At 47.7% G+C, this 15,058-nt stretch overlaps 1 protein-coding gene across 2 annotated transcripts in view; it reads right to left on the bottom strand.

Annotated features, from left to right (window-relative positions):
• SLC12A8 (solute carrier family 12 member 8) overlaps positions 1-15,058 on the bottom strand; it is a 54,314-nt gene that overhangs the window by 22,249 nt on the left and 17,007 nt on the right. For both annotated transcript variants that reach the window (XM_069780920.1, XM_069780919.1), the window contains one exon: positions 2,174-2,287. In XM_069780920.1, coding sequence (XP_069637021.1) covers positions 2,174-2,287 — 114 coding nt within the window. The remainder of the gene's footprint in view (positions 1-2,173; positions 2,288-15,058) is intronic.

Genomic DNA, 15,058 nt, shown 5'->3' with positions numbered 1-15,058 from the left:
GCAGAGGTGGGTACCGCTTGGGGATGGTGCTGGGCAGGAGCACAGGCTGGAGGTGACAGCCTGGGAGTGACGTTCACGTGTCCCTGCTGCTCCTTTTCATGCGGAGGTGCTGGGGACCGACGCTGCCACTCGCTCGCAATCTGCATCACGCTGCCTGCCCTGCATCAGAGGTGCTGGCAATCCTGTCGCATCTCTCCAGCCTGCTATTAACGCCGCTGCCAAACCCACCCCTGAAATGTCACCTCCGATCTCGCGGACCGCCAGTCCCACCGGCGGGCTCGGGCTGCGTCCAGTCAGCGTCCGTAACGTGGTGGGAAGCAGCTCGGCTCCAGCACGTGGGACCCCGAGAAACGCGGGGTCCCGTCTGCAGCCCTAGCATCACAGCCCCATCGGGGGGGAGGAGGCGAGCTAAGCCAGCGTGGGTCAGGCAGGACGTGGGGGAACCAGCTCTCACTCATCGCCCCAGTCCTAGGAGACGTGAGCTTCATTCCCAGCACTTCTGAAGTTGCACTGGGCTCCCCGTTTGCGATCTGCAGCAGAGAAGTCTTGCGTCCCACCCTAAAAATTTCTTAATCAGATAACAAGTTCTTCCATGTAAAGCACCGAACACAGCCCTACGTTTTATGAGGCTCCTGAACCCTGCAGTGCTCCAAACAGCAATAATAGGAGCAAGAACAACGTTGTACGGTACCACTGGCACCGCTACTCCGAAGGAATAATTCAAATCCTGTAAATAACCAAGCAATTAAAAAGAACGCATGAAAAAGCTGTGCAGCAACCAAAGTAATTATACATCATCCCAAACTGTATTTTCAGAGAATGTTTAACATTACTACTGGTATTACTACTGCTAACTAACAAAGCAACAGGCTGCCAGGGCTTTAAATAAATTGTATCTATTAGCTTTGGCATTATTCCTAGCAGCCAAGCACTAGCAGTGATGAAGAACCATTTAATATGGTTAATCACGGTAATTTTCTGCACAGCTTTCTCATAACTATTCCTTCTTCTACAGCCAGGGAGCTGGAAAAAACTGCTTTCCTGCATCAGAGGCATGGCTCACAGGGAAGGTCTCTTTCTTTAGCTGGGGGACTCACTTGGACCAGCCAGAAATGACAAAAAAGAGGGCAGAAGCCAACTTCTCCATGGTGCCAACAGTTCAGGCAGGTGAGTTTTCCAGGAGGAAGTCTACATGGAGGCAACAGCCAGCCTGATAAGCTGGGAGAGAGGATTTCAAAGGAAAATTTGAAGTCCTGCACTAGGTGCACCTGACAAAGGGACTTCTGCTACCAGACCATTCCTCCAGTCCCATCTGTTTCACAAAACCCTTTAGTTTGTCTCCCTGCACCGCAGCAATTCTGCGAACAACTTGCAGCGAGTTGCTTAGAGCTAATCCTCTGAAAATTCATTCTGTAAGCCAAGGATTCATCGCTATGGAAACTGCTTATAATCGGTACTTTTTATAGCTTAAAAAACCCAGCATCAACAAAAGGTATTGTAATTCCAACTGATAGTTATTTCATTCCCACTGGAGACTGCCAGCTTTGGAAAGGGGACATGGATCTTCCTAGTAATTTAAGGGAATGAATAATATGAAAGCATCCAATGAAGCTCATAAATGTGAACTCTGCTGACATGCAAAGATGCACCTGTGACACTGTGAAGAGAGTGGTGGGTCAGCACCATGAGCAATGGCATCGGTGCAGCTTGGCCACCCACCCGTGGTAAGGATGGAGGGAAAGCCCTCCTGTGCTCTTCCCACCCTCCCACTGCAATCAAGTCATAAGGCTTATCTAATAAGATAAATCATGATCAGCGCTTTTAAAAAGGCTTGATACCTTGTGGCCTGACAGCACTGGCCAAGATCAGTGCCTGAGCCTTGTCCTTGGCAGGGAGGGATTTACACCACCACATCAACCCATAGAGTTGACCAGCAGTTTCTGACCACAGAGAGACAGAAGAGCACATTCAAGTGAACAGGACAGGAGTGTGCAAAATTTGAGATGCTGGAGGAAAGCCTGAACGTTTTGAATTGACCACGAGTCTGCTACGGCCAAGTACGGTCCCACTCACCTCACCTCACCTCACAGCCCAGAGGAACTTACCTTGCTTCTGCTCATCTCCGAGATGTGACTGTGGTGGGAAAGAAGGGGAGGATAAAACTTAACTGTACCTGTGGCAGCTGGGAAAAACACTCCAAAAACAGTGAAGAAGGACTCCCCCTGGCTGTAGTCCGGCAGTGTGTTGTTGAACATAAGCTCTTCGGAGTAGCCGACGAAGCCGTGCTCTGCAAAGACACGGAGGGCGAGAGGAGAACCTCAGAAACCACAGGGGCTGCAGGAGACCCTCCAGCCTGCTCTCGGCAACCACCCGTCCTCTAAACACGTGTGACAGCAGCGGCTGTTTCCAGAGATCGTTTGAAAGGATGAATGTCAACTTATTCAGTGGGGGGAGAAGGCAGAGAAGAGATCAGTGTGGTTACAAGGGTGCAAATGCCAGAGAAAGGTGCAGCAGTGCAAGTCAGCATGTCGAGAGGCACCACCAGGCTGGGCAGCTCTCGCCAAGCCAGAACATGGATCGCACTGAGTCCTGTCTGCGAGCAAGCAGGACATCTTCCTGTAAAACCTGTCCATGGAGGAAAGCTGGCTGCAGGGATCTGCTAATATTTATACTTATTTATCCATGCCACTTTAAACTTCTTTCCAAATAGAGCAAAATTATGCTGCCATAAGACAACTGCATCCCTGAGCAAGATCTCGCACCGTATCCCAATTCTGTGTTTCTGCCAGTCAAGCTCCTGCACAGACAAGACCTGAGATGTGCCCATGCTGTGAAGCTGCTACCGACACACCCAGTTTATACACTGGTTGCCAATGAGCCCAGAGCCAATAAAGCCAGTTTGTTGCAGGGTGGGCTCTCCCCTGCAAGATGGGTTTCCCAGTGGAGGAGGAATAAGGTGCTCTAAAACCGCCCCCTGCCGCATTGTGCACTTACCCTCCTGATGCCATTGCTCCCCCGTTGCCATGTTATCATCTTCAAACCAGGGCTGCGCATCACAACCAGCCGCCCCAATCCCAAATCTTCTGCAGATGTTTATCACAGTGCAACAAGGAGCAAATGCTCAGACCCTGGGCTGTGCCCCGCTCCCCACACCGACTTCTGCCAAGTCTTTCCAAGGTCATACACACGCAAGTTTTACTTTCCAAACAAAAAGTTTCACAGAAGATGGGAGAGAGGGGAAAGCAATGGGTAGGATATCAATGTCATGCAACTGGTTTACTGGGTATGTAATGGAGGATCCTGCTTCCTCACTTCACACTGGAAGGACAGGTCAAATTCTTCCACAAACCTGGATTTGTTAGGAATAGTTGAGCCCAAGAGCCGACATGCCAGCAGGACATTAATTAGGAAAGGTTTTAGATGGTTATAAGTAGAAAAGATAAATCATGAAAGCAGGTTAAGGAATTAATGATACGTCTATGAAATTAATAATTTTATTTTCAAGAGGCAACACTGCTTTTTAATGGAGTATCTTAATCTGTGGAAACTTCTCCTCCCTGTCAGTAATCCAAGTGCTCATGCCAGCTGGGGGTGGGAGGTGAGCAAAGTCGGTTCCTTTTTTTCTCCTGCCACTACGACCTATTTCCACAAGACATGTGACTGCAATAACTTAAATTTTCTCATTAGCAGGCAGGATGTTGTTTATGGCTGCACAGGGTGATGGCCAGAAATTAAAAAAAGACTCCATCAAAGCTGTCCCATGCCTCAAAGACAACATTAATGATGTTTGGACAATAGATTAAACCGGAAAATTAAATCAGAGCTCTGAACGCAAGACATATCCATTTAAAGTCTCAGAATATAACTAACCACAGAGCTTTGAAGTTGCCACAGAAAAATCCTATAGATAATCAAAAGTTTCCTACTACATCTGCATTCATTGTGTTGCCCAAACATGGATGGAAACACACTGATAGAAGAGGTCTCCTGCTGCTAGGCTTTTTAAAAGCACCAGATATCTTCACTAGGAACAAGTCCCAGACGAGATTTAAAGGGAATAAGCTCAGCGCAACACACTGACCTCTGGACCTCACAGATGTCTGCAGAAAGTGCAGCTTCTGGAGAAAAAAAGGGGGGATTTGTGTAGCCTGTACGTTCCTGAGAGACCAGACCTGAGTTCCTTCAACTGGAATTCGTGTCCAAAATGGCTGGCTGCAAAGTTCCCACCAAACTGCTTGAGGAAAATTTTGGTCCCTGGCCAAGGGATTTTTCACAAAGTATGTGCTCCTCACAGAAATGTTACTGATTCATTAGTAAAACAAAAGGAGCTGGCAAAATATTCATCTTGCTCCAAGGAGATCTGCAGACCTTCTCCAACTTGTGCTTTTCAGCAGCAGCATCAAATTTATCTATGTCACTCTTGACCAAAGTTTGCCCCACCAGTTCTCAAAAATCTCCTGTGAAGTGGACTCTAGCCTCTCTTGATGGTTTACTGTCATATTTTCCTGTCTTTATCATTTAGGTTTCCCCTACTGTCTGACCAAAATCACCCTGTTTGAAGTTCATGATGCTATTTCTTGCCTGATCCATAAGCTATTTGCATATTTTAAAATAGCATCCTTTCACCTACTGGAAACAGTCCCCAACCTGCACTGGTGCAGCTGACAGCTTCTGCCAGGCTGTAAAACTTTATGTTTGTCTTCATTAAACCACAAATCATCCTTTTCACACCACCTCCCCAGCTTGTGCAAAGTCATCTGGAAGTCTGACCCTCTCAGCCAGGCTGCTGCGAGCCCTTGCCAGCTGGGGGTCATCTGCAAATTGAATCTGCATATTCTTTTTCCATCATCCAAGCAGTTAAGGAAAATACCAAATAACACCAAACCAAACCAGACCCTTGCAGAACCTCACCAGGCACAGCGTCCTGCTCTGCAAGTGAACCATCTCCAACCGCGGTCTTCCAACTGGGTTTTGGGGCTATTCAACGATAGGCTGATCCAGGTACTTTGGGTGCCTTATGTCTCCTTTCTCATCCAAAAGATCAAGTATACAACCAGACTACATTTTCTGTGATACCGTTTTGGCCATACCATGGCCAAAGAGAGACTGTGAGACCCATGAGTCCGACGTCTGACCTGCAGCTGTGTGCATCTGATTCCTATTAATCTTAAGAAGCCAAACGATCTCTCATGCTCCATCCATTCGTCTGCTCTTCCCTTTCCTATTTTATTCCCTTAAGCGTAAATCCTGGGTGGAAGAGACAAAGCCCAAAACCATGGCAGATGTCACTGGAACCACAGAAAATGACGGCCGTGGATTTGCTGAAAGAGCCGCAGGATGCGCCTACCACTCTATCCCACTTCTGCTTCCTTTCCTCGCGGCTCTGGCGGGCAAGAGGAAACCCGGCCATTCCACATTTCCCCTTTATACAGAACCAGAAGCTTTCTTGTCTAATTCAAGAAAAGTTCATCCAAATGTTACTTGCCATTGCAATCTCATTTCTCAGTCAATCACCCTCCCGTGAAGCAAATCTCATGTCCTGTTTGATCGGTTTTACACCAGGATTTGCCATCGCCATCAATTCAAGCAAGCTATCGGCACACGACGGCGGAGCTGAGAACAACACACTGTGAGCATCTCCTGGCTGCCCTCCTGCCTGCGACCGGAGCGAGTCGTCTGTGACCCTTCAGCTGTCATATTAATGGGACTAATTGTAGCTGACGGGGCAATTGGGCTGAAAATCATCCAAAACAAAACAGGAATCAGCAACTGAGACCAATCGGTTAAACCAACAGAGCACTCGGTCGGTTGTTCACAGAGTCAATTATCCACATCCCATTGAAAGTGCACTTCAAAAGGACGAGCTTCGGAAGGAGGAGGGAAGGAAACACGATAGGGTCTATATTTGGCTCTCTGATCTCCAAACAAGGCAAGATCATTTTATTAATTTTTTTTTTTTTTTTGTGAGAGGATCTTTTCCTCCAGCTTACTGCTGGGTACATGAGATCCAAGCCAGATTCCTCCCTCCTCGCTCATTACAAAATGTTTGTCTGACAAATTTTGCTCTCAATTAATTTATGCAACTCCACAGCCTCTAAATCCTGCCTTTAACGATCCTGCTCTCGGCTGGCTTGCAGAGGGCTGAAGTGCTATAAACAATCTTCCCAGTGTCATGCTAGAAGGAAAAGAATCCAGTTCCTTCTCTGTGCTGTCTCAGCCTTATGGGAAACGCACAATAAAGAGTGGTAACAATTTATTTTCATCATTAGCTTCTCAATAAGGAACAGGCAAATAATGGGTTTCTCAAGTGGTTGAGCTGAAGTAAATAAACAATAGGGAAAAAAATTGACTTAGAGCAACATCTGAATTATTCCTGTGTTTTTTGACAAATTAAGTCCTTCCAGTGGCGCTTATTAAAATGATATAATAATTAAAAAAAACACAACACCTAGCAAGTTTCAAATGGAAGAGCTTCCAGGATGAGCACCTTCCATTCATAACCACAGGGGGACTTCAGGGGGCTGCACATCAGCCTGATGCAGGCAGAGGAGGAGGAGGAGGAGGAGGAGGAAGATGGCCAGGATTCTCATGTCCCCCCCAGCCATCATGGATGCTTGGGAGGAAGCACCAGCCTTCGCCTGGTTGCCACCACTGCATCCCTGCTCTGCCCCCAGCTGGTTTCCACATTTGAGCTTTTCTTGCACTTTCTCCCACCTCTCACCCCGTGGAAGAGGATAAAAGCAGCCGAGGAGGTTTTTGGCACTTGGGACACACCTTAGCAGGGCGGCCCCTCCATGAAGCCCGGGGTTTCGGAGCAGGATTCAAGGAGGTTGGAGAAGGGGCGAGAGGCAAAGCCGTGGTTACACGGGGTCAGACCATTATGCAACGGCACAGAGGACGACGGCGCTGCCAAGTTCCAGGCAACCTGGAGCTCATTACAGATTAGTCAACTCTTGGCCAAATTCAATAAGCCTGTTCACAAGCTTAAGGTTAAGTAAACCCTGGCACCGAGGCAGGGGCTAAATAATGCAAAAATGGAAAACCACCTTAAGAAACAGCTCCCAGAAGACGGTCACGTATTGCACTCTGCTTGTGATTAGAGATTTTAATTATGAAGGTGAATGCTGAAGGCTTGAAATGGTGAGATTTTTACTTTTCCTAAACAAGTAAGCCCACACGTTCCTGCCTGGAAGGTACTTGCTGAGATTTGCTTTCAGAGGAACAGCTGGAAGTGTTTGTCTTGCAGCACATTTCCCGGGTCTGACCCCAGAATTTTCAGGATCCTATGTGATGTAAGACGTGGAGAGCCAAGGAGTAATTATATATCCTTGGCATAATTATCTCCTCTCTCTCTTTCCCATTTCTTCTTCCATCTCTAAACCCTTCTGGCACAAGCTCCAAAATCCAGTTCTTCCCCTTGGACACGAGTCCAAGTGCATGCCCAGAGCAAGGTCCTGATGCACGTGCTGGAGATACCCGGGCACATCAGTGTGGAGAAAACCGGAACGGTCCTCCCAGCCTGGTCCCACAGCTGCCATCCTCACCTGAACACCTCAGCAGTAAGAGAAAGTTTCACTCCTCACTAGCCGCATGCTTGCATTTTCCTCCTCCAAACTCTTAGCCAAAGGCAAGGCACAAGCCCAGGACTTCTGAGCTGTTAACTCCCCGGTGGGCAAGTCAAGTCCTGCCAGGTTGGTAACTCTCAGAAGTTGTGGTCTATCAGATGACTGTTGGGTGGCCTAAGCCAAATTAATTTCTACATAGGTCAAAGGGCTCTACAGCAGGGAAGGAGTGAAATTTTCCCTCCAAAAGCCCTTGCAATACTAATTCTTTCTCTGCCTGCAGAAGAAGTTTACCCATGGATGGTCTGGTGGTCACCAAACTCACAAAAATGTACTTATGACCCATAGGCTATCACGCAAGAACAGCATCTTCATTGCCAAGGGCGAGTCAGGCATGCCTGGCTTTAATGATGCCAAACCACCACAAGCAATAGGTTTTCACCATCTCAGTGTGCAATTGCAGATACACAGGATTAACCATTCACATAGAAACTGTGGATGTGAAGAGATGGATGCAAAGCCATGAATGTCATCCAAACCCCACGGTCTTTTTATCTTTGTGTTCCCCCCACACTTTGCAAATGCTGAAATTTAATTTGAGGCAACAAGCAGCACACGATCCTCTGACACAACAACCCTGAACGATGCTCTGCGCCGATGCAGCCGCGCTCCAGATGGCTCTGGGCTTCCCCAGCGAAGGGGGTACTCGCATGTGCTGGAGAACGATGTGGGTCCAGCTGATCGCAACCATAGCCCAGCAGCACCATACAGCACACCCAAGGAAGGTCACTGAAAATGGTGCACCTCTCCAGTGGATTGGCATCATCAAAGAGGCATGAAGAGGGCACCAGGGTCATGAATAACACTTGATTCACCTTTCCCAAGAGAATAAAACATAAATCAATCAAAGCAGTGCAGTCACAAGCCCCATCCCTCCGCATCCCTCTGCGCACACGCTTGGCTTCCTGTGTTTGGGCTTGTTTGACACTGACATTAACAATCACATTTCCAACGCTCTTCCAAGGCCAGGCCGCTTCTGCAGCCATGCCTTTGCAACTGCCCAGCTCCAGCTCCCGAGGTCCTCCCAGTATTTTTTCCCAGGCCAAGTCCAACACTACCATCGCTACTCCCAGGCATTGCCCTACTGCTGCCAGCCTGGGACAGGGCAGGTGGAGGCAGAGATGTATGAGAAAAATGTGGAAAGGTTGGGGGAAAGGGGGAAAGCGAAAGGGAAACAGCACTGGAGGTGGCAGAGGACAGCATGGTGGTTTTTCTGTGCTACAAGTTCACTGCTCAACTTGCTGTGGGCTGACACTCAGCCTTTGAGATGCATGAGCAGATTTTTACCAGAAAGTTCCAGTCCTCTAAGAGACAGGGAACTGGTGAGTCATGAAAGCAAAGCGCATTAAGAGGCAGAGCTCCGCTGGCAGGTACAGAGAATAAACATGACCTTTGCTGAACTCGTACGGGGATACAAAAATGTTTTAACATCTTCCAGCACACCTCTGGCTGCACCTTTGGATATATCAGTTTTGGCTGGAATACTGGGAAGAAACAGAAGGAAAAGAGAAGAGCTGCAGGGGAGCAGAGCTGGAGGAGGATGGGATGGACTGAAGAGATTGATGCCCCTGTCTCCTGACAGCTACCTCTGGACTCATCTACCCAAGGGACCACATTCACCAAACCCAGGCTGCCCTTTTCTGCAACGCCAGTGCAACGTGTGTGCCATGTGAGTCAGCGTGGATCAGTGCACACTTCGTAGGAGCCAGGAGCACATCTGCTCCATACTGGACTTGTGGGCAGCAGCACAGCTCCGTAGCTGGAAATGGGGCATATGTAGCCCAGCCCAGATGGAGAAGAGCAAACACAAGATTTCTGATACCTGTCCTTGCAGAGTCACCCTCCGTATGTCACAAATGACGTCATGCCTTGGGTTTGTCTCAGTCCTCAGGGCCACGTCCTACCTGCTGACAAGCTCCCACAGCCTCAGTATTTCTGCTTTGGGAGTCTTAAAAAAGGCGAGGGCAAAAATAGAGAGGCGTTTTAGTGTTGAATACATGCAGGTCAATGATTACGCAGTGATAAAAACGCAGCTATTACGCAATTAACACAACAGCACATGGCCGCACTGACGGATCAGTGCAGAAAGACTGTGCAGAGCATCTGCTCAAGCTGCCAGGGCACTGAGAGACGGGGGATGCGGGAGCTCCCCAGCTCCTGCTCTCCCCCATCCCAACCCATGCTGCTGCCGCCGACAGCCCTACACACGAAGTACCGGGAAGAAGAGGAGGTAAGAAAGGGAAGGGACTAAATTCCCTCTGTAATTTCATCCCTAAATCCCATTTAAACACATCTGCTGTGAAAAGAGCTCAGAGTGATCACAGACCCCGAGCCACAGGCAGTGGGAGCGAGAGCAGCGGTTCTGCCGCTGCTGTCTCCCCACGTGGCAGGATGGTGCCAGCGGAAAATTAAGCACTGGGTGCCATAGCCAGCACCTCCCCGCACCTCACTGGCCACAGCAAAATGACAAACCAAAGCTGAGCAGCAAGAAGCAGCCTGGGGCAGGGAGAGGAGCCCTTTGCTATTTTTCCACTTGTGGTGAGCAAATAAGCTCCTATTTTATCATTAGCACTAGGGAGATGGTTTCATAAATTATGACAAACAGGACACTCATGTTTCAAATTCATCAGACCTGCAAGTAGCAAAAAATAGGCAGGTTTTAGTGAAAAAAAAAAAAATTCGGCAAGAAGGAGTGGGGGGAGAAGGATCAGAGCAATTTTAAAGAAAGAAGGAAAGGAGTTCCCTTGCCCAAGATTTTCTCTGCACCCATAATAAGCCTGGCAAACCCAAAATGAGAGATTATGTAAAGTCTGTAATTGAAGGAGCGAAAGCCACAGTTAAAACAATCTAAAAAGGCCAAGCCCTGAGAAAGGCAACTCAAATTCCTTATCTTTTGATGGAAAAGAATGTGCTCCCTGAGATTAATGACGTGTTTACCCAAAAGGAAATCACCGCCCTTCTGAAGCAGCGAGTGTTTGTTCCTCCTGAGTCCCTGTTTTCTGCTCCAGAGCTGATCTCCCAAACCTCCTGTTTAAAGTCAACACACAATACAGCTTCCTGCCGCCACGGGCTCCGAGGGAACCCACCATTAACCCTCTCCCGAAAACCACCCTCCCACACACCTGTCTGTCCTGGCCACCACCACTGGGGATGAAAACGGGGTATTTTGGTCACGCTTCGAGCACCGGCACAGAGACAGGCATCATGCCAACAGCTGCCAGCAACCTTGCTGCAGGGCGATGAATCACCCCTGTGCATAAATATTTCTCAGTTGAGCAGACAAATTAGCGAGCGTGGAGACTGACAGCGCTGTCGAGGGGAAGCATTCACTTGTCTTGCTCTTCTCCAAAGTCTCCGGACGCAGCAGGTGACCTCTTCTCAAGTTGCTCGGGGTTTCGGCAGCATGCCCTGCAGCCTGGCCTGCACAGGATACTCTTGGAAAGAGGTTTAACATCGGCCGGTGCAACAGTCTGCCACGTTATGGGAGGCACAGAGAAACATGGGATTTGTGCACTGGAAACCTTTGAGCAACCAAGAAAGCCTCGAGCAGAAGCACCGGGGGGTGATCTGTTTAAGGAAACCTGCAAAAAACCTGCTCGGGGAGCATCAGTCCTTTGCATACATGACAAAATCAAGTATTCCCATCCTCCCTCTCTGGTAAATGCACTCACGCTCCATCCCCGATCTCCTCATGGAGCATCCCAGCCACGAGAGCCATCAGGTCACGAGCATCTTCCTCTCCCTAAAGCCAATAGACCTGCAATAATGGGTGCTGGCCAACAGCTAAAAATAGCACAAAAGGCAGAATAAACAAAGGGAGCTGCTTAAATCTGTCTCCGACATTTGTATTTAGCTGATGGGGTAATTTTGATTTGCAGGATGCTGTCACCTCTCTCAGATCATGAAGCAGCCTACGCTCCCCCCTGAGCTCTTCCCAGCCACATCACGTCTCCGGTGGGACCGGGTGGGAGGAAACGCTAATTTCTGCCCAGCTCCCCATGTGCCTCCTTTATCTCCACCTCAGCTTCTCAGGAGGATGAAGAAGTGGAAAACCACCGGTGTACACAAGAGCACATACGGAGCCCAAATGCGCCCACACGAGCAGCTCCTCATTGTGAAAGCCCAGTGCCTCAGCATTGCTTAAATAAAGGGAAGGTCAGGAATGCGCATGTGGAAGTAGCTAAGTAGCTACTAGAGCTGTTTAGCATTTATTCTGTCTCTACATGTTGGTGGGTTTTAATTATTTTTTGCAAAAAAGCCAAAAAATGGATATTTTCTGCAGGTGGAAAATCTGAAATTTTAGTTAGGAGAAAAAAAGAAGAGATTTTAACATGGGTATTTCAACTTTATAAAGTCCACTGATGTTTTATATTATTTAATGCTAAGCACCAGACTTGCCGTAATGTATAAAATCCTTCCATTACTATTTTATTTTTTGATGTGGTATCCGCTACCTGGCTTGTTCAGCAGTATTCAAACCAGCCAGCAGAAATTCTTTTATTCATTACAAAGAGGATGAGAAGTAAAGCATCCCTTGCTTCATCCTTTTTCTAGGAAAATAGTTTGCATCAATGGGATATTATTATTAATTATAGAGTGGTATTTCTTGGAAGTCATGCCCAGAGTCCTTGATTGTGGGAGGCTCTGCAGAACTTCTCTGATGAAAAAGCCCAGCCTTGAGAAATCAGAATTTAGGCTGAGTCAAGGCACAACAATTGGAGGAAAATGAATAGCAGTTGAGCGGCAGCAGCGATGACACACATCCTTTGGATTCGTTGGAATGACCTCCTTTCTAACTCAGAGCTACTCTGTGTATTGCTTGGGACAAAGCCCAATCCATGCCGATCAACTCCCCATCTTTCAAAAGAAAGCAGTTAACCAAAATGTAACATAATCCACCAGACCCTGCCATGGTCTACAGAGTCTTCTGCCGCGGTCTACAGAGTCTTCTGCCATACTCATGGCTAGAGCATCCTGTACTTCCAAGTTATGAATATGTTACCCAGATAGCAATGGTATTTCAAAAGAGAACTATTCCGTTTGTTGATTTTTTGATTCTGTGTCCAAAATGATAGTTTGATTTTATTTTTTGAAGGCTTTCATTATCCTCTATACAACACACACACCTACAGAGTCAAGTCTAGTTTCAGACTGCAAATCAAACTGGAAATCAAACAGTGTTTGATTTTGGAAAGGTTGAGCAAGATGTTGCCCCCTAAAAGGATTTTTTGTTTGCTTGTTTGAAACTATTAATTGAATTCAGTTTAAATCGAGAATGCATTTTCCCTACCAAAATCACATTTTTCAATGAATGCATTTTTCCTTTGAGTAGAAAAGAAAACCAGCGAGAACCACAAGGCCATCATCCAGGCCAGTGAAGGTACAACCAGGCTAAAACCTCTTACCTACAGCCAAAAAAGGCCAAAAATTGTTACACAAGCCAGTAAAAAAGATGATAAGCAGTAGATAAGGACCCATGTCCCACACAATTTTCTCTTTAGCCTAGGAGAGGAATGCAAACTAGAAGTGAAGCGGCTGGAGAAAGAATCTAATATCTAGAAATTATCTTCATAAATTAAATCCCTAAATAAGGAAAGCCGATTCAGGGCTCAGCTGAACTGTGACTGGAATTAAACACTAGGGGAATGAAAAAAGAGGAGTAAAATATCTCAATCATTTGAAAACAATTATGTAGTGGCACCAAAAAAAAAAAAGAAAAAAAAAGTCAATGCAATTAAATAAAGCTGTCCCGTTTAAACACAGCAATGGGGAGAGATGGAGAGATTATGGGATGATACATACCTTCCTCAAGCCAGTCAGTTTTATTAGGTCTCTACCATTAAACAAGTTGCTACTGAACGGAGATCCTGCACGGGAGGTTTTATGGGGAGAGCTGGTGGGGAAAGCCCACGTGAAGGCAGCATCTAGCAGAGGACAAAGCCAGCCGAGGTATTCCAGGATTTATTTACAAGCTCTAGGAAGACGAGCTTAGCATTGCCTCGCAGGGAAACAGCAAAGAAATTAAAGGTTAAATCAACAGTGTACAAAATCTCCTGTATAAGCCAGGAGCAGTATTACCTATTAAGCAAGTTTAAACCTGTAACAACCTCAGCAAACCCTCTCCTGCTCCAGGGATGGACCCGGGCCAGCCTGGCCCTGATGGCACCATGCAGTGGCACGTTTTAGGGTGTCAAATGAGGCCAGGACCCTCCTCCTCCTCGGCAGCACATGGCAAAGGGCAGCTCGCTCCCATGCCCCACGTGGCCACTCGGATGGCACAGCCTGGAGAAGAGAAGCACAAGAGGTCTTCCAAGCAAGGTAGTTTAATGCAGAAAGGAGGGACATCAGCAGGTCCCCAAGCCCTCGACAGACCCAGAGCAGGGCGTTTTGGATGCAGGAAGGGGGGGTTAGCCTGAGATAGCTGTGACTAGAGCAGGGTCCCCAAGGATGCAGCAGAGGATCCATCACTGGAAATTTTTAAGAGCAGGTTAGATGCACATGGCACCCCCAGCGCATCCCATCGGGTGCAGGAGGGCAGGGACCCCCAGCCCCTGAGCTCTCCTCCCCTCCTCCTTACCCACCTCCTGCCAGATGCTTCAGGGCAACAGGCTCAGAAATCCCACCTGGCCTCGGCGGAGCGGGGGCACAGGGATGCCAGCCCCGGCGCCCGGCGAGCAGCAGCTGTACCGACACCCCGAGCATCCGCCGGCAGGTGAGACCGCTGCTCCTCAACAAAGTCCTACTGCCGGGTGTCCTCCAGCGAGGAAACACCGTGAAAGCCTACCTACAGACTGGACAGCAGAGTGGAACCACGCAGCAATGTTACATCTCAACCTAATTTTTTTTAATTCTTTTTTTTTTTTTTTTTTAATAAACTGCTTTAAATACCTACTTCAGAGAGCCTGGACAGAGTGGTGTAGCTTTCCTCTCACTATCTAAATAAGGCCCCTAACAATGTTATCACTTTTCAAAACACATCTGTCCCGCAGCTCCTAGCCCAGACAATTGGCAGGTAACCAGTTAATAAATGTCTTCGCCAGACTGTTGAATAGGCTGGCCCCAGCTCAAGAGTGATGTCAGGGCCATTCAATGCGCTATAATTGGAAAAACCTGGGGAAAGCAATCCCATGTTTTTTAATAAATAAAGAGCGTATTAGCAACCTCCTGCTTTTATTCACCACGGTGTCTACCTTGTTCGGTAGCAAAGTGGGATTTTTTTTTCTGCTGCCGCTCGCTCGGTGATTTCTACTTGGAATTTGATGCCAGTTTCCAGATGTGTCTCAGGCCAGGAAGTCAGCAATCAGCCTGGATAAAGCCTCTGGGATTAGCTGCAGATCATCTTCTGACACACACATCCTTCCTGCACCCTCTCTTATGAAATTGGGGCACACCCCTCATGCCCAGAAATAAAATAAAACAACCCAGAGACAAACAAA

Source organism: Haliaeetus albicilla, chromosome 4 (assembly GCF_947461875.1).
Source record: "Haliaeetus albicilla chromosome 4, bHalAlb1.1, whole genome shotgun sequence".
In the NCBI taxonomy this organism is placed as follows: Eukaryota; Metazoa; Chordata; class Aves; order Accipitriformes; family Accipitridae; genus Haliaeetus; species Haliaeetus albicilla.
The sequence above is the reverse complement of the archived record's forward strand: the minus strand, read 5'-3'. Positions and strand labels throughout refer to the sequence as shown.